Here is a 20,713-nt window from a genome sequence, read left to right as displayed (position 1 = left end):
TTATATCACCACATGGCTCCCTTCTGTGCTAAATATCGTGTCACTTGTTGTTTGTTATTGTTTCACATCATGCACCACCTTTATACCTCTTTCGTTGTCCATCTGTATCTTTCCCTACATTTTCCTTTTCATCTTTTTAAGACCACTAAGTGTGCATCACATTTGCACAGACAGATTATAGTATGTAGTCAGGAGATTTGAACAGATGTGCAATGTACTCAAACCTATAACTTGGAGGTTTGAGAAAATTTGCTCAAATCTACACAGACAAATCATTGGCTGTGGACAGGAGATCACCACACATATTGTGCACAAAATGTGTTTTGAGTCAGCTGTTTGTTCAGTATCGATGTGCTTCAGTGCCGTAGGGAGTTCGTTGCTGAATTCACTGAAATTCTTTTTTATAGTTACGGACTGCAGCAAAATTACTAGTTCTGTGCCAGCTAGAAATCTGCGTTATTATGTTGACCTGTATAAAAAACTGCTAACATAAATTTGACTCGGTACTGCCGTATGGCATAATCTTTCTTGGCAGTGTCAGTAAAAGGAAAAAAGTTTTTATTCTACAGAAAAGTGCAGTCAGAAGTTGATAAAGGTTGTCTCGCAGCAATGCCTTCAGGGTCATACGTATTCTTATACTTGTGTATTGTTACATTTCCCCCCAATCGAATATGTGGTTCACGAAAAGAGGGAATCGGAGGTAATACATACACTTCACTATCACTGTATTGATAGTAAAATTTTCCATATTGATTATGAATCTCTAATTTGTGAAAAAGTTTATTACAGGTTGCTGGTAGACTTGAGGCGTGGGACTGAAAATCCACAGATACTCAGAATCAAAGTAAAAGATGTGCCATTGACCACTCCCAAAATTTATTAGAATATATGGAGTTCCAAACACATTTAAAAGAGTGAAAATATTATGTGTAACATCTTGTAATTAATGCATGATTTAATTTAGATGATGTAACTTACCAAACGAAAGTGTTGATATGTTGATAGACACACAAACACATACACACAAAATTAAAGCTTTCGCAACCCACGGTTGCTTCATCAGGAAAGAGGGAAGGAGAGGGAAAGACAAAAGAATGTGGGTTTTAAGGGAGAGGGTAAGGAGTCATTCCAATCCTGGGAGCGGAAAGACTTACCTTAGGGGGAAAAAAAGGACAGGTATACACTTGTACACACACACACACGTCCATCCCCACATATACAGACACAAGCTGGCATATGTAAAGGCAAAGAGTTTGGGCAGAGATGTCAGTTGAGGCGGAAGTAAAGAGGCAAAGATGTTGTTGGAAGACAGGTGAGGTATGAGCAGCGGCAACTTGAAATTAGCGGAGGTTGAGGCCTGGCGGATAACGAGGAGAGAGGATATACTGAAGGGCAAGTTCCCATCTCTGTAGTTCTGACAGTTTGGTGTTAGTGGGAAGTATCCAGATAACCCGGACGGTGTAACACTGTGCCAAGATGTGCTGGCCGTGCACCAAGGCATGTTTAGCCACAGGGTGATCCTCATTACCAACAAACACTGTCTGCCTGTGTCCATTCATGCGAATGGACAGTTTGTTGCAGGTCATTCCCACATAGAAAGCTTCACAGTGTAGGCAGGTCAGTTGGTAAATCACGTGGGTGCTTTCACACGTGGCTCTGCCTTTGATCGTGTACACCTTCCGGGCTACAGGACTGGAGTAGGTGGTGATGGGAGGGTGCATGGGACAGGTTTTACACCGGGGGGCGGTTACAAGAGGGTAGTGTGTGTGTGTGTGTATATATATATATATATCGGGTATTATTACATTCAATGCTTGTTTGGACTTTGCTGTCAAAAATTCGAAATCCTTGTAATTTCTTCCCAACACCAGGAAACGCAGTGTTGCTATCAGCCATTCTTGGAGTGAAATTATGAGTAGTAAGTGTATTAAACTGTTTCCATGTCACTTCACAAATAATTTCACCAACTCATTGGGTACAATTGCCAGTAGCAACTCTCACTTTTTGTGTGAATTCCGGGTCACAGTATTATGTTAAACTATAATTAAGGATAAATGTAACAGTCATGTTATCTATTAATGACTGCTTCATTCTGAACTGGAAACATGCACAGAGTGATTTCCATGACACTGTTTGCTAGGATTACGGTTAAGAATGTAATCCTCAAATTATTTGGTGTATCAAAATCAGCACCCATGCAAATTTGTGGCTATAATAGTTTTACCCTTTATATCCTTTCAGGTTTTAGTGTGGAAGACTAACTTTGACAAAGAAGAAGTCCTCCGAGAAAATCTGAAGCATTCTTCTCATTCATCAATAAAAGAATCATCAACAGCATTCAACGATCCAATAAAATTTTCTGCAGTTGATGCACGGAAGAGTGTTCGTCAAAATGTGGGGCCAGATGTTCCTGTAAGTATTGGCCATACAACAACAGATTGTTTGAGTGTGAGTCCTCCTTTTCACTTCTTAAGAAATAATTTCAGTTTTAAAAACTGATACTTTAATAGCTTTCATTTGTAAAGCTCATGTGTGAGTAACTTTCTATAACAGCACACTAAAACTTGTACTGTGTGTTATTGGATTTTCAGAAGCAATTCACTTGAAAGTTAAGGTGGCAGAATGTCCAGATTAACCAGCTTCATTAAGTATCTCTCTGTTGGACATCTTAATTAATTTTTTTTATTTTTTCCATTGTAATTAATTAGGGAATGAGCAGATGAAAAAGATTTGTTTTAGAAAAAAATGGCAGATATTCACTTACTTTGAACATAAAACAATGTAAATATCTGTCCATAAAAAATTAATAAAAATAACATCTCTTGTAATACATATATGCATGTGGTTAAGAAAAGCTTTGAGCTTATGTAGATTTGGAGACCAGTGTACGAGGGCAAATCAGAAAGCCTTTGCCCCCCTATTTTTCTCTTTCTTCTTCTTATTTTTTATAGCCAAATTACAGATGTAAATGTGAAGTCAACACATCCAGTCCCAGCACTGGACCTTTCTTGGTTCATGCTGACATTATCTGGCAGTTGTGCTTCACATGTCCACGGCATTAGAGCAACGAAGTGTGATTCGTTTTTTATGGAGCAAGAGGTGAATGCCCATCGAGATCTACAGGGAAAAGCAACCCATATATGGAGAAAACTGTCTTGCTTTGAGAACTGTGGGGTGATGGTGTTGTGAGTTCAACAAAGACCATGAAGTCTTGCATGACAATGAGTAGTCGGAGAGGCCGTATTTGTCGCTGACTGATGACAACAGTTCTTGCATGGATGCAATAGTGAAAGAATACCGGTGTGTGCACATCATGGCCATTTCCTGGGAGCTTGGCATATCGTATGGGAGTGCTTAAGTCATTGTTCATAGGTCCTTAGGGTATCAGAAGGGTTCATGCTGGTGGGGATGTAAGTAGTTGGATGACATGATGAAAGGCAAGTGAATGATGTCTTCATTGAATTGTCTGAAATGGAGGGTGAAGGCTTCCTGGACCATATTGTTACTTGCAGTGAAACGTGGATACTGCATTTCAAGCTGGAATCCAAACAGCAGCGCATGGTGTACAAACATCCAGGTGTGCCTGTGACAAAAAAAAAAAAAAATCCGTTCAGCACCACCTTTTGGGAAAATGATGTTAAAACCCTTCTGGGATAGCTGTGGACCCTGCTGGATTTCATGCCACGAGGTGCAACCATCAATGCTGACTGTTACTATTTCAAATTGTCACATCTGAGGGCTGCCATCAGGTGAAGGCGCCAAGGAATTCGCGATATGGACAATGTGATTCTGTTTGATGACAGTGTGAGACCACATGTGGCAATTGGAACTACCAAAAAGCTCTGGGCATTTCACTAGGGGATTCTGGACCACCCATCGTACAGTCCAGACCTTGCCTTCTAGTGATTTAAACAGTTTTCAGACTGCTGAAGAAGCTCCTGGCAGGACAGTGATTCACAATGAAGCCAAGACAGCAGTCCAACTGTGGTTCCATAGTCAGCCGGACAAATTCTATTGCAGTGGCACCTCAAATTTAGTGCTGCAATGGGACAAATGTGTGAACCAATGTGGGGACTATGTGGAAAAATAGTGGAATGTACATAGAATAGGATGTATATTAATCATTCCAGTATCTACCTTACTTTGCCAAATAAAAATAGGGCAAAGACTTTTTGATTTGCCCTCGTATTTGTCTATGTAAGAAGCTGTTATTACAAAAAAAGAACTGAAAATGTGTTACTCAGCAAAGTAAACTGAGGATCTGGCGAGGATGGCAGCACCACCATGTTTTAAGCCTCAGAAACAGGGAGGTGGGGTAGTAATAATATGTAATCCAGTACTCTTACAAGGGAGCACTGTTACATGATACTTCTCTGTGTGTGCCACCAAATCCATTGCCCATTTAGAATATGATGAGGAATAGGATGTACAGTATATTCGTCTTAACCTGTGCTACTCATTACCTCAGCAGACAGTAACCGTCCACGGTGATGTTGCTGTCAATGTCACTATATCTTATCAATTTGTAGACTGCCATTTCAGTTGCGGTTACCAATGATGACAGTTTTGTTGCCCACTGATCATCTTTCCTCCAGAAATAGCAAACACATTTTAGCGCGATATGTGACTTTTCTCCAGTCTTTTGGTGACACATTAAGAGTGATGACAATGAATCTGAAGGATGCATAAAATCAACAATATTATTCTGTTATATTTAAAAATAAAACACTGCACCCCCCTGCGGGTTCGGGGGTTAGAATAGGCCCGCGGTATTCCTGCCTGTCGTAAGAGGCGACTAAAAGGAGTCTCAAACTTTTTGGCCTTATGTGATGGTCCCCTGTTGGGTTTGACCTCCATCTCTCAAAATTTTTTCCGAAGAGCGAGCCGATTGGGGAAGGGCACCTTACTTGGTGCTTTGCGTCCATCTTGCGTTGAGATCTTTCGCCAGCTTATTCATTGTTGCATTGCAGTCCTGCCTGCTCTCCATCTATTGGGCATGGATACGATCCTGCGTGCAGTTTCCGCCATGCAATGTGCAATGCCACTTTCTGCACTAATGGCGACTGTGGACTACATGTCACCTAAAATCCAGCACAGTAGCCAGTCCGTTGTGGTGGGGCCGCCATGTACCCTGCTGGTTGTAGCGCCCTGACAACACAGGGATCGCTCTGCTGATGCCTGCGCCGTTTACTCCCCATGTATGCCAAGGAGTAGATGCCCATCTCCCTGGGGCATCAGGACTCCCGGCAATGGCCATCCTGCCAGGTGGCCCTTGCTGTGGCTGGGTGGCGCCCATGGGGAGGGCCCTTGGTCGGAGTAGGTGGCATCAGGGTGGATGACATGCAATGAAGCGTGGCACATCATCTCTTGCTGGTGGCCAGCCACCAGCAGTCTCCAAGTGTTCGAGGGCTCATTTTAAAGGTAACGTTTATGACCCCAAATCGTTCCCCTCCCTGGCCACACCATGGGAGGAATGAAAGGCAATGAATGACAGTGAATCGTATTCGCCGAGGTATCTCGTCTGTACCAGAGCTGACGGGGAATCCTTTCTATCTGTGAAGCCTCAGTTCTTTGTAGAGCATTTAGAGGACAAGTTCGTGGAGGTGGAGGGCTTGTCCAAAATGCGGTCCAGTTCGGTATTGATAAAAACCGCATCCTCCGCCCAGTCACGGGCCTTGCTCGCTTGTAATAAGCTGGGGGATGTTTCCGTTACTGTCACGCCCCATAAAAGTTTAAATATGGTCCAGGGCATTATTTTCCACAGAGATCTCCTTTTACAGTCCGATGACGAGCTGCGCGCCAACTTAGAGCGACGAGGTGTCCATTTCGTCAAGCGCGTCCACCGGGGTCCAAGGGATAATCAAGTTGCCCCGGTGCTTTCATCTTGGCCTTCGAGGGTGACACATTACCTGAGAAGGTCAAGGTGATGGTCTACCGTTGTGATGTCAAACCCTATATCCCTCCCCCGATGCGGTGCTTCAAGTGTTGGAAGTTCGGCCATATGTCTTCTCGCTGTGCTTCCACCCTCATCTGTCGCGATTGTGGTCGACCATCCCATCCTGATACTCCATGTGCCCCGCCTCCCATCTGTGTCAACTGCAGGGAGCACCATCCCCCTTGCACGCTGGACTGTAAGATTCTCCAGAAGGAGTGGAAAACAATGGAATACAAGACCCTGGATAGGCTGACCTACACTGAGGCTAAGCGTAAGTTTGAACGACTGCATCCAGTACGCATGACGTCCACTTATGCTGCCACTGTCGCTCCTGTTACAGTTCCCATAGCTGCACCACACCCCATTAGCTCTCAGAGCCAGAGAACCACACCTGCCCCCTTGATGGTGGGGGGCACTTCACTCCCTGTTGCTCCTGCTCCATCTACTTCAGGAGCAACGGCCCCCAACCATTGGGGACATCAGTTCCCCCTTCCCAGCCGGAGAAGCATAAGACTTCTTCGGCTCCTCTCGCCAGGAAGGGGTCCCTTGGGGACCTCCCTTCGCAAGTTCTGACGGGTACAAAAGCAGACACCCGCAAGTGGCTCAACCAACCACCGGTCCCTGGTCGTAGGGCCTCACGGTCGTCGTCCGTCCCTGAGACTGCCCCAGTGAAGCCCTCCCAGCCTGAACCACCGAAGGCACAGCGAAATAAGCTGAAAAAGAAAAAGGTACCCAAGAATCCCGACACTGCGGTGGCACCCATCCCACCGCTTCCTACAAGCTCAGCTTCTGAGGACGAGGTTGAGATTCTGGCGTCTGCTGAAGACCTGGATCTCGCCAGTCCCTCAGACGCCATGGATGTCACTCGTGCGGGTTCTGAATCGGTGGCAGGGAGTGAACAAGTGGCGTAAATTGCCTTCCCAGTCCCTTCACGCCTTTCTCAGCCATGGACAATATCATCCTCCAGTGGAACTGCAGCGGTTTCTTCCACCATCTAGCTGAGCTCCGACAACTTATCAGCCTTCACCCTTTCTTCTGCATTGCTCTTCAGGAAACTTTGTTTCCAGCAATGCGAACCCCCACCCTCCGTGGCTATCGGGGTTATTATGCGAACCGGGCAGCTTATGAAAGGGTGTCTGGTGGCGTCTGTATCTATGTCCTTCACTCTCTTCACAGTGAGTCTGTCCCTCTACAAACACCTTTAGAGGCTGTCACTGTTCAGGTGTGGATGCCACAGGCTGTTATCATCTACAGTCTTTACCTTCCATCGGATGGTGATATCGCGCAGCGTGTCCTGGCTGCGCTGATAGCCCAATTGCCGCCACCTTTCTTGTTACTGGGCGACTTCAACGCCCACAACCCTCTGTGGGGTGGGTCAGTTGCAACAGGTCGAGGCACCACCATTGAGCATTTATTGGCACAGCTCGATCTTTCCATTTTAAATGATGGTGCCGTCACACACTTCAGTGTGGCGCATGGCACGTACTCTGCCATTGATCTGCAGCCCTAGCCTCTTACCTTCTGTCCAATGGAGTGTGCATGATGACCTGTGTGGTAGTGACCACTTTCTGATCCTTCTGTCGCTGCCACAGCGTTACTCCTCTGGGTGCCGTAGCAGATGGACTATGAATAAGGCTGACTGGGACTTGTTCTCCTCCATTGCCGCTATTGAGCCTCTCTCTAATGAAGCCATTGATGCGGTGGTTCACCCGGTCACCACCAGCATAGTTACTGCCGTAGAATCTTCCATTCCCCGTTCTTCTGGGTCCCCTCGGCGGAGGACTGTGCCTTGGTGGTCGCCTGAGATCGCTGAGGCGATTAAAGATCGTCGGCAGGCGCTACAGCGTCACAAGCGACATCCCTCCATCGAACACCTCATCACCTTCAAACGGCTGTGTGCGCGGGCTCGCTGCCTTATCCGCCAACGCAAGCAGGAGTGCTGGGAGCGGTATGTGTCCACTATTGGCCTCCACGTCTCTCCATCACAGGTCTGGGCCAAGATTAGACGCCTCTGTGGCTATCGGACCCCTGTCAGCATCCCTGTGCTTTCACTGAATGGAGCAGTTAGTACTGACTCCGATGTAATTGCCAACCGCTTGGCAGAGCATTTTGCTCTGAATTCCGCTTCTGCGAATTACCCGCTGTTCTTCCGCTCCATTAAAGAGCGGATGGAACGTCGGAGCCTTTCCTTTCACACCCACCATCATGAAACCTACAATGTTCCATTCAGTGAGTGGGAATTTCACAGTGCCCTGGCCGCTTGCCCTGATACCGCTCCTGGGCCAGATCACATCCACTGTCAGATGCTGAAACACCTTTCAGTGGACTGCAAGCAACGCCTCCTCAACCTTTACAACCGTCACTGGGTCGAGAGTGAGTTTCCGTCGCAATGGCGGGAAAGCATTGTCATCCCCGTTTTGAAACATGGCCAGAACCCTTTGGAGGTGGACAGCTACCTCCCCATTAGCCTCACCAACGTTCTTTGCAAGTTGCTAGAATGGATGGTGAGCCGACGGTTGAGTTGGGTACTGAGTCGTGGGGCCCTCTGGCTCCGGCTCAGGGTGGGTTCCGTAAGGGCCACTCTGCTGCCAACAATCTGGTGAGCCTGGAGTCAGCCATCCGTACAGCCTTTGCGCGCCGTCAGCACCTGGTCGCTGTCTTTTTCGACATGCGGAAGGCATACGATACGACTTGGCGTCATCACATCCTATCTACACTTCATGGTTGGGGTCTTCGGGGTCCACTGCCGATCTTCATCCGAAATTTTCTGTCGCATCGTACCTTCCGCGTGCAAGTCGCAGCCTCCCATAGTTCCTCCTGAGTCCAGGAGAACTGTGTGCCACGGGGATCTGTTTTAAGTGCCTGCCTGTTTTTAATAGCCATTAACGGGCTCGCTGCGGCGGTGGGAACGTCTGTCTCAGTATCCTTGTATGCTGACGACTTCTGCCTTTACTACAGCTCTATTGGCATTGCAGCTGCTGAACGTCAGCTACAGGGCGCTATCCATAAGGTGCAGTCTTGGGCTGTAGCTCATGGGTTCCAGTTTTCGGCAGCCAAGACCTGCGTTATGCATTTCTGCCGGCGACGCACTGTCCACCCGAAGCCGCGGCTTTATCTTGACGGTGAACTTCTTGCAGTGGTGGAGTCACATAGGTTTTGGGGGTGGTTTTTGATGCTCGGTTGACTTGGCTGCCTCATATTCGGCAGCTTAAACAGATGTGTTGGCGGCATCTAAATGCTCTGCGATGCTTGAGCCACACCCTCTGGGGCGCCGACCGATCTACCCTGTTACGGCTCTACCAGGCGTTAATCCAGTCCCATCTGGGTTATGGGAGCCTGGCTTATGGCTCAGCATCCCCATCTGCGTTGCGGGTGCTGGACCCAATCCTCCACAGTGGGATACGCCTTGCCACTGGTGCTTTGCGGACCAGCCCTGTGGACAGCATACTTGTGGAGGCAGGTGTCCCTCCACTGTGGTTACGATGCCAACAATTACTGGCTGCTTATGCTGCCCATGTTTTTAGCTTGCCCGGGCATCCAAATTGTCGTCTCCTGTTCCCGCAGTCACATCTCCCAGAACGTCGGCGCCGGTCGGGTTGTCCGTTCGCCGTCCGCGTCAAAGAGCTTCTCTCCGGGCTTGGGGTTTTCTCTGTTCCACCTCCTTTCCGGGCCCCTCTGCATACACCTCCGTGGTGTGTGCCTCGCCCTTGCCTTCGGCTCGAATTGGCACAGGGCCCGAAGGACTCAGTCCCTCCGGAGGCCTTCCGTCGCCGCTTTTATTCAATCCTAGCCACGTATCAGGGCTCTGGCGTTGTCTACACTGACAGTTCGATGGTTGCTGGTCGGGTCGATTTTGCTGTAACTCTAGGGGACCATTACGTACAACGATCCTTGCCGGCTGGCTGCAGCGTTTTCACTGCTGAGCTGATCGCCATCTTTCGTGCCCTAGAGTATATCCGCTGCTGCTCAGGTGAGTCCTTCGTTATCTGTAGCGACTCCCTGAGCAGTTTACGAGCTATCGACCGGTGTTTCCCTCACTCTCGTCTGGTGATGGCTGTCCAGGAGTCCCTGCATACTCTTGCCCGTTGCGGCCGATCTGTGGTCTTTATGTGGATCCCAGGCCATGTTGGGATACCCGGAAATGAAAATGTTGATCGATGGCAAAAGAGGCCACCAGTAAACCATCTCTGGATGTTGGCCTCCCGGAGACTGATTTGCGAGCAGTCTTACGCCGCAAAGTTTTCGCGCTATGGGCCGATAACTGGCGCGGTCTGACCACCCCTAACAAACTCCGTGCCGTCAAGGAGACGACGACTGTGTGGCGCTCTTCCTTGCGAGTCTCTCGCAAGGAGTCTGTTGTCCTCTGCCGACTGCGCATTGGGCACACTCGGCTGATGCACGACCACTTATTGCGGCGTGAGGACCCACCTCTATATCGCTGCGGCTTGGCATTGACAGTGGTCCACATTTTGTTGGACTGTCCACTTTTAGCTGTGCTCAGGCAAACATTTGCACTGCCTGACACGCTCCCTGCCCTTTTAATAGATGACTCTGCCATGGTGGAATTAGTTTTGCGTTTTATTCGGGCAGGGGTTTTTTATCATTTAATCTGAGTGTTTATGTTTTTTTAGTGTTGATTCTGGCTTTTGGCCTCCGATTTTAAACTGAGCTTTTAATGTGTTCTCGGTGGTTGGCTTTTCCTTTTTTTTCTCTATGGTCGGCCAACCACCGTCACACTGTGCGTGATTTTAATTTGTTTTGTCTGATCTCTGTCGGAGTATTTCTTGTTCTGTGTCGTCTGCCGTCTTTCCTGTTGTTCGTTTTTTATTCTCTTTGGGTGGTTTTAGTTTTTTGGAAAAAGGGACCGATGACCGTAGCAGTCTGGTCCCTTTAATCCCACAAACCAACCAACCAACCAGAACACTGCACCAGTTACCTGTTTTCCTCAGGCATAGCATGTTGTGTTTTAGGAATTTATTCCCATTATCAAATTCAGCTATTTACGTTGGCATTTTATGTGATGTCTGCATGTATGTTGTTCTGCCTCTAATGCCCTGCTGTTGTTTTTGTGTTTTTTAGGCACTATGCCTACTTCGTTGTGCAGAAATTCACATACACGCAACTCGCCACTCATACTGCTTGTGTACATGAAACAAACTTTGTGAGTGATGCTTTGCATGTATGTGATATTCGGGGAGGAGGCACAGAACCTTAAAACCATAAAAACATAACTGCAGGGTAAGAGAGGCAAAACAACATATATGCAGATATCACATAAAAAAACCATTGTAAATATCAAACAATGGAAACTCCACCGGGAATATCAACAATGTAGTGAAAGATAGATTGCTACTTGCTGTAAAGAAGACATGTGAAGTTGCAGACAGGCATTATTAAAAGACACTCACATGTAGCTTTTGGCCACAGTCTCCATCAGTAAACACACACACACACACACACACACACACACACACACACACACACACACACACAAAGCAAGCACACCTCACTGATACACGACCATCATCAACTCCAGTATCCTGGGTCAGAATGCAACATCACGTGGGATGCAAGCAGCCATCTGTAGCGGGTGGGGAAGAGGAAGGAACAGTAGTGTACGGGTGAGGAGAGAGACGAACGTTGTCTGGTGGAGTGTACAGGGACTAGACTCCAACAGGTGCAACGTCAGGAGGTTGTGGGGCAGGGAGGTGGGGAAAAAAGGAACAAAAAAGGAGAAGAGTGGGGAAAGACGTGGATGCATTGGCAGAGAGCTGCAAATAAACAGGGTCGTAGACGAGAATGGGGAGGAGATGATAGGACATCAGGGATGGAACTGTTGGGTGGAGGGTGTGGGGACAGTATGTTACCACAGGTTGAGGCCAGGATAATGCAACATATTCACTGCTCCCTTAATTATCCTGGCCTAAACCTATGGTAACATACTATCCCCACACCTTCCATCCAACAGTTCCATCCCCGACATCCCGTCATCTCCTCCCACTCTGTTTATTTGCAGCCCTCTGCCAAGGCAACTGCCCATCTTCACTCTCTCCTGTCCTTTTCCCCCCACCTTCCTCCCTGCCCCACAACCTCCTGAAGCTGTGCCTGTTGGAGTCTGGTCCCTGCACACTCCTCCCTCCCCACCTGTACACTACTATCTCTTCCCCTTCCCCACCCCTCCCAGATTGCTGCTTGCATCCCACTTGATGTTGCATTATGGTCCAAGATGCTGGAGAAGGCAGTCGTTTGTGTGTAATATGTGTGTGTGTGTGTGTGTGTGTGTGTGTGTGTGTGTGTTACCGTTACCACAGGTTGAGGCCAGGATAATGCAACACATTCTCCGCTCCCGTAATTTTCCTGGCCTAAACCTATGGTAACATAATGTCCCCCACACCTTCCATGATTAAAAGACACACACATGTAGCTTTCGGCCCCAGCCTTCATCATGTGTGTGTCTTTTAATCGGCCCTGTCTGCAACTTGACGTGTCTCCTTTACAGTAAGCAGCCACCTATCCCCCAGTGATGGAATTGACTTTTTGAAACCAAATGTACACTAATGTAGGTTAAGATCCCAAGTATGACACCCTGCAGCCATTCAGCCTAGTGTGTCATTGTTTACAAGAAATTAGCCCAAAAAATGGAACTTTGCATGATAGTAACATTAAAAAAGTTGCATTACACAGTCTGGTTGTGTGGTGTAGTGGATAGGATAATAGTTTCATTTGCAGGAGGTTGTGGGTTCAAATCTTGTCAGATACAGTTCATTTTTTTTTATTTTTAAATCTTTATTGAAATGGCTTTGATCATTGTTTTTATTCAATTAATTGTTTTAACTGTAAACATTATTTATTCACCATATGAACTTTTTAATTTGTTTCATTTTTCCTTTATATCATTCTTTTCTCAATCATAATTTTTCTGAATATGAATTTAGTTATATTTATCTATTATAATATTCAATTATTTGAAAATTCCTATCTTAACAGTTAAAAAACAAAAGGCAACATAATCTATGTATGTTGACTGTGCGGTGATGTGAAAAATGTATTTTTCATTATCAGATGCAATTTATTTGCATGGTAACCATCATAAAAGATTTAAGACATAAGCTAAATATCAGTTGCACTATAGACAAAGAAAACAGTTGAAGATTTAAATGAAAGAAGGGTTTATAAGTAAAAAATTCAAGCAAAATGTGAAATAGATATAATGAATGCAATAATGTGGACAAAAAGCAGGGTGATAAAAGAAATTAAATCAAAATTAAGACATAAAATTAATTAGAAACACATGAACAGATATTTCAAGTGGAAAAAGAATGATAGGAAGAGCAATGAGAGCAAATGAAGAAGTTGATATGATTAAAATTATGTAACAAAGGACTGGAAATAAAAAATACATTTAAATGATTTAATTGAATAAAAATGATGATTGGTCACTTCGATAAATATTTAAAAATAAAAAGTTACTGCACTTGACAAGGTTCGAACCCATAACCTCCTGCATGTGAAGCTATCATCCTATCCATTGTACCACACAACCTACATTGCACAGCTTTTTTAATGCTATTGAGTGTCATACAAAGTTCCGAAATTTTTTTCATTAATTACTTGCAAACGAGGGTCCACCAGCGTGACTGGCTGAAGTGTGTGATGCTGGGGATTTTAACCTACATAACCACTTAGATGACTTTAAAAAGTTTATCCCACCACTGAGAAGCTTCTCCTAATTAGTGCCATACTATAGTTCCTAAGTTTTTGGCTTTAATCTCGATTCAATCCTAGGATTTTTCTCTCTCTTCATTTCTTTCACTTCCAGCCATTTGTTAATGTGGAAAAGGCTGAGTTACCCTGTGGTTCAGAATCCACATTAAGTGGATAACTGGTAGAGTCAATCAGTTCAAAGGTCAAAAGGAGGCAATGGCATACCCCTCTCTAAAAACATTATGCCTAGTAAAATGTTTTTGAACTAACCTTTGGATTAATGACCGCTTTACATTAGCTTTTGCCTTTCCCTGCATGTGGAGTGAAAGTTCGGGATCAGTTACATCCATTTCTATATACCTTCTGTAATTGTATATAAACATTTGTGTAGCCTACTTTAATAATAGTGCAGGCTGCAAAAATATTTGTGAGGACTTTACCTACTGGCGAGAACCTAATCATTTATGTCTTGCACTTGCCCCACTGTTTGTTCCAATAGTTGCACATAACAAAATACCATGTTTTCAGATGGCTAATATATTAGCCAGTGACTATATACTCATACATGGCATTTCTACAGGGAAGTCTTGTTTATAAAGTAAGAGTTCAGATGTCTCAGACACCAGTAGGAACACTTTATGCCTGAATTCCCTGTTAAAGATCTGTGGTATATCTATAAATTATCCTCAACAGGTAGATAATATATACAGACTATCTGATCATGTGTATTCAGACATCTCTTTGTGGGCACTGATGTGATATGTGTCCACCCTTTGCCTTTATGATGGCTTGATCTCTGCTAAATATACTTTCACTGGTGTGTCTGAATGCCTGTCCATTTTCCCTCAAGAGCTGAAACACAGCTGATGTGATGCTGGTCACCGTGTGTAATAAGAGGGTAGGTTGTAAAGTTTTTGTTGTGGTATAGAAAGAAATAACTTACCTCAGTGAAACACTTTTCTATTCTTAAATGTAGTCTCCCTGTACACTAATGCACTCAGGCCAGTGATATTCTGATGCCTTTATCGCATCTCACCTTCAAAATGCTCGTCAACATAGTCTGCCAGTTCTTCATTTGAAGAGAACCTCCATTCGTGTATTTTTTCCATGGCAACAACACTGGTGTGTGAGTGCTCATTATGTTGATGAAAGATGACTTTTGTGCTTGCCGAACCTAGCCTTATGTCACATAGCTTTTGCTGTAGATGATCCAGGTTAGAATAGTATTGCAACTTAGTTCCAGAATGAAATTTTCTCTCTGCTGCAGAGTGGCGCTGATACGAAAGTTCCTGGCAGATTAAAACTGTGTGCTGGACTCGAAATCAGGACCTTTGCCCTTTGCGGGCAAGTGCTGGCTTTCCAAGCATGACTCGCAACCTGTCTTCACAGCATCAATTCTGCCAGCAACATAATTGTTTGACCAGTGGAAAGATAATCTATCTACAGCATCCTTTTTGCATCCCAGAAAACTGACACTATGATCTTTCTGGTCTACCGAATTGTCTTTAATTTCTTTGGTGGTGGTCAGTTGACGTGTTTCCACTTGATTTTTTTGTCTCTGGAGTGTAGTATTGGACCCAAGTTTCATATGTGGTCACAGACCAGTGCAAAAAATCATGTTTGGTGCTCTGAGAAGGGTTGAAGGTTGTTCATATTGCCATTCTGCTTGAATTTTTTTTCCCTCCCCCACACAGTTCACTACAGAGGGACATCCCCACCACAGGTATCTACCAACAGCACCAACACATCACATGTTTGTTTATAAATGATGATAAATTATTGCGCGGGAACCTCTGCAATTGCATCTGATGGTGATTTCGTGAACTTTTCAAACTACCCTCGTGTCTTATGAGTAGCATTTTATGATCAGCAGTACCAGTAATCTCTGCTCTTGGTAACGTAAGAATCCGGAGGCACCATGCACGCCCCGTTTGAATATTTGCTGCCCTTCTTTCATTCACTACACTAAGAAGAGCTGAAAGGAACCCATGTATTCCATAGTGTAAATGACTAAGTATTAATACATTCTAATAGTTAGTGAGAAAATAACATTATCATTTCTGTGCCTAAATCTTAATCAGAGAAATTTTATTTTTCATGACTAAGTAACAGGGAAAAGTATTATAATGTGTAATGTATTTGTGCGTCTATTTGATGATGCAGTTAATTGAAACAATGGTCTCACATTTTATTTTTGCAGATGTCAAACCTGCATCTTTGCAGTTTCTTTCAAAGATTTAATTTTATTGTGGCTTACATGTCTCATTGTTATAAGTCATCAGATAGTGCAAATAAATAATTAAATCCCTTTATAGTACACATAATATGGTGTCTGCAATGAAGGCAGCCTTCTGACTCACCAATGTTATTCTTTTGAGTTTAGATTTGGGCTCTGGGCAGGCCAGTCCATTTCAGAAATTTCATTGTCTACAAACCATTGCCTCAAATATTCTACTTTATGACAGAGTGCACTGTCATGCTGATACAGTCAGTCATTGTCTCTGAACTGTTTATCTGCTGTAGACAGTACATAATTCTGTAAAATGATGGTTCAAATGGCTCTAAGCACTATGGGACTTGACCTCAGATGTTATCAGTCCCTAGACTTAGAACTACTTAAACCCAACTAACCTAAGTACATTACACACATCCATGCCTGAGGCAGGATTCGAACCTGCGACCGTAGCAGGCATGCGGTTCCGGACTGAAGCGCCTAGAACCACACGGCCACAGCAGCCAGCCCTGTAAAATGAGTCCAAATCCTTCTGCATTTAGTGTTTTCTTAATTGCAGTGATGGGGCCACATCCTAACCACGGAAAACTCCATCTCCTCCATACTTCACTGTTGGCTCTACACATGATGGCAGGGTTTCGCCAAACCCAAATCACCCATGTGGTTCATCACTCCAAATCACTTGTTTCCAGCTATCGACTGTCCAGTGGCATCTCTTTACACCACCTCAAGCGTCACTTGGCATTGACTACAGAAATGTGTGGCTTATGAGGGCCTGCTTGACCATTGTACCCCATTCTTTTTAACTCCCTGTTAAGTCATTGTGGCTAGCAGGACAGCTGCTAGCTCTTTGGAGCTCATGAGGGATACCTGTTACTGATTTAATGTGACATTCTACAACCACCCTCTGCAATGTTTGATGGTCCCTTTTCATCAGTTCCTGAGATTTGTCTTGTCTTGCTTTAGCTGTGGTTGTTCCTTTGTGTTTCCACTTCACAATCACAACAGTGAACTTGGTCAGCTTTAGACAGTTTTAAATATCTGTGATGGCGTTGTACTTTGTGTTGACATCCATTGACTAGTCCATGTTCGAAGTCACTGAGCTCTCCTGATCAACCCATTCTGCTGTGACTGCATCTCTACACAGTACTCCTTGCCTCCTTTTATATTGATGGGCCTGCATCTTGTGACATATAGTGTATATATATTGTAGAGAAACAAAGTGAGGCTCTACTTTAATTTTATTTGTAACTGATTTTCCAACACATCAAAGGCACAAATATGTTTTTCAACTTGAGATTCCATTTGGATTAATCACTGCCTGCTTCTGTGCATTACACCTCTCAACTTGAACTGTTACACCGACATCACTGAAGCTATTGTCAGATGTTTCTGTGTGAGAAATATGAGCAGTTAGCAGTTCCACAATGTTTTCATCCTTCAGAGATACCAGCACATACCTCAAGGTCTTGATCTTATTCCTTTATGACTTGAACTTGTCAAAGCTTTTGTTACCATTGGATGATTGATTATAAATATGCCCAGCTGCCAGAACATATCTGGAAAAATGGTTTGATGAGTGCTTTTGTAGGAGATTCAATTACCATAATAAAATTTTTTCAAAAGGAGTAAAAAATTGATCCATATTTCAAAATTTTGTTTATTTTAAACAGACAAGTACAAATGAACCTGGTAGACATTTTCGTAGCATCAATGGGAAGGTAAAGTAATTTGACCCAACTGAGTTGTTAGAATATAAAATGGAACTGAACGGTGCATTGTATTCCAGCTGAAATGATAATTTTTTTAAAAAAAGTGTGTTAATCTTTTTCCTGTTTCAAAACCTTTAGTTAATGTGCTTAATATATATTATTACTTGTGAAATGCTGTTGGCAGGTGAGCACAGTACGATCAACAAGGTGCAACAATGCTAGTGGTGATGGAGATGGAGAGTATGCTCATATAAATGATAATTGGTCAGAAACAGCCACGGTTGCATCTAAAATCTACAGTGACAATCCAAAAGAATCTGAATGCAAGAGTATGGATACAACTATAGTAAATACACTGGAACGTCTATGTGACCAGATAGATGCTTTGCGTTCAGCAGTTGAGTGCATGGAAGAAAGACTCACTAATGTTGAGGATCGGCTGCGGGATGTTGTGGATAAAATGAGTCCTACACATGAAACAAGTCTGAAGAAGGAAAATTCACGCAACAGTGTTGTCTTCCTCGATTAATTTTGTGAGCTGATAAATTTACTTTATTTGCTTTCTGTACTGCACTTGGCTGTGTCGCGTCATTGTTTTTGAGGTTATGTTAATTGTGTATGTTAATTTCACTTGAGTTTTTTTGAACTTTCAGTGATGTGATTTTATGAGAGAAACAGAACTGAATAATTTTTACTGTTCAGGGTGAAAACTTATTATAAAGGCAAGGGTTTTACTACTCCCTGTAATCATGTTTGGTTGTGTAATTTTTATTATTTATTCATGAATTTTAAATATTCTTTCAAAGCCAAAGCTATTATTTTTAATTCCAGCAAAGCTGGAAATTTGATCTTAACAGAAACATTAAAGAGAACAAAAATGCCAGTCTTTGTTGTTACTTTTTCCGTGATGAGTCTTCTCTCATTGTAGATCAGACACTCATGTGGCCAATTACCTATTTAGACCTCAAAGCATAACCTGTCTTTAAAGATAGGATTTTCACATGTAATCTGGTTGTGATAATGGTAAACTTTGCCCAAGAAACTACGTAAGCAGCAGAGAGGTGAGGGAATCTGACCAGCTGCCTGAAACAGGCACAAAGATTAACCAATGCAAAAATGGGCAGTAATTCTCAATTTTGGATCAGCTGAAATCTGTTTTACCTCCATGTTCCGCAAGCTAGTATTTTGCACATTATGCCATATCAGCATACCAGCAGTTTGTGAAGTAATGAAGAAAAAATAATTCAGGAACTTCTGCAATAATTTAGGGTCTATGCGATGAGCAGTGTGAGCCCACACTTGTTCAGTTTATGCTTATAACTGTGACGGCTGGTAGACCTGTCCACGGCACAGTTAAACCACAAGAGCGAATATTGTCCTAATTATTGTTAGGATATTGAATCTCTGTTTACCACAGCCACTTCCTGGCTTGTGCACATAAACTAAATAAAAGTATTGTTACTATGTAGTTTGCAGCTGTAAGAATAACATCCTGTAGTCCATCATTAAAAGTTTGAGTGAGCAAACGAGTGAGTTCCCAATATGTCTTCGCAACTATATCACAAGGCACTTTTATAGGCTGTTTTATAAAGTTGAATTGCGCTTCTGTTGGATGCATTTCAACTATGTGGTGACACAGTGTGCAGATCCTCTGGGCAGCATTTATTTTTAGATAAATGCATTAAAACTATACGGAATACAGAAGATGATTGCCATGTACTGAAACATAACGTTATAGAATAAATTACATTAATGTAGGAACAGAATTCAGGATTCATATATCTACTACAGATGTAGAATCAAATGCATGTTTGTCTGCTATCTTCTCCTGAAACAGTGGATATATTCTGATCGGATTTTGAACACAACATAGTGCAATTTCTCTGTAGAATTTAAGGCTTATTCTTACACTGTGTTTCTGTTAAGGGGTAGAATTTTTCTTTGGAGGGCTGTGCTGAGAAACAATAATTCTTGCTACACAAGGGTATTTAAAAAATAGTGTGGAATTCATACAATAGAACCTCGCTAATCTGACCTAGGATTGCCTGACTCCCAGCTTACACCGATGATCCTGTTTTTGGTGTGTGTTTGCATACACAGGTCACTGCAATAGATAAGTCAGTTTTATTATGAAATAACTTGTTTCTAACTTGATCATTAAGCATTACTGTGCATGCATTTGTTTTAAAAATTACTGACAGTGTTGTTCTTACATATTAAAGTTTGTAAAACTAAATTGTGGTACCAAGTAAAGGTAAACATACAACGCTGACAACAGAACATTGAGCCCAGTGATGTAAGTGAGTCGTTACAGCTGATGTTGACTGCACTGTGGAAGCAGAATTTAACTGCCAACCAAATAATTTACACTATAACTCTAAGAAACAATGAGCACGAGAAAGATGGCGACAATGAAGACAACAAACCTGTCGCTCGAGTATCGCATACAAATGCTAAAAATATAACACATTAAGTATAGCACTTCATTATATGGAGCAAAGCTCTACGGCTACACCAATAGACATTTTATGGATTAAGAAATGGCGGAACATGCTGCAGAATCAAGGTTGTCATCTGCTAAACAAAAGAAAATTACAGACTTCTTGTGTTCTGCTAAAGAGCAGAACATTTTTTACCGTGTGGTTCCATGTGTTTTAAACGGTTACAGGCAAACCAGTTGCTTCAATGATTACTGTAATAAGGTATGTACAGGTGTTAAATTTTCATTCACAGTTATAATATCTTCTGTATGATACACACTTATTTCACACTACAGGCACTACTGTGGATTACATTTGTGTAAGATTTTTTGCGTTCTAATATTTTTTATTCTTGGTCATTAAGAGTCCTTACCGTACCTTTTTTGTGTTTCGACCATGCTCCCAGTCCCTTAAACAGATTAGCAAGGTTCCACTGTAATCTCACATGTAGTATTAATTGGCTTTGCACGACTTTTTTATCATTGCGTTGGTAAGCATATCAGGTATGTATCTGTACAGTGTTAGGCACTTTGGATATTTAGTATTTTGTCAAAAAGTTAAATGTTTTTGTAGTAACGACAGTTATTTATTTTGTATGAAAATAGATCAGAGAATTTGCATGAAATTCTGCTATAAGAACAGAATAAAG

General features: G+C 43.3%; 1 protein-coding gene across 1 annotated transcript in view; it reads left to right on the top strand.

Annotated features, from left to right (window-relative positions):
* LOC126455698 (POC1 centriolar protein homolog A-like) overlaps positions 1–18,439 on the top strand; it is a 132,552-nt gene extending 114,113 nt beyond the window's left edge. The window contains exons 5-6 of the mRNA XM_050091465.1: positions 2,242–2,412; positions 17,769–18,439. Coding sequence (XP_049947422.1) covers positions 2,242–2,412; positions 17,769–18,113 — 516 coding nt within the window. The 3' untranslated portion in view covers positions 18,114–18,439. The remainder of the gene's footprint in view (positions 1–2,241; positions 2,413–17,768) is intronic.
* The last annotated feature ends 2,274 nt before the right edge of the window (positions 18,440–20,713 follow it).

Source organism: Schistocerca serialis, chromosome 2 (genome assembly GCF_023864345.2).
Source record: "Schistocerca serialis cubense isolate TAMUIC-IGC-003099 chromosome 2, iqSchSeri2.2, whole genome shotgun sequence".
NCBI classification, from domain to species: Eukaryota; Metazoa; Arthropoda; class Insecta; order Orthoptera; family Acrididae; genus Schistocerca; species Schistocerca serialis.
Note: the sequence above shows the minus strand (reverse complement) of the source record. Positions and strands in the feature narration are given on the sequence as shown.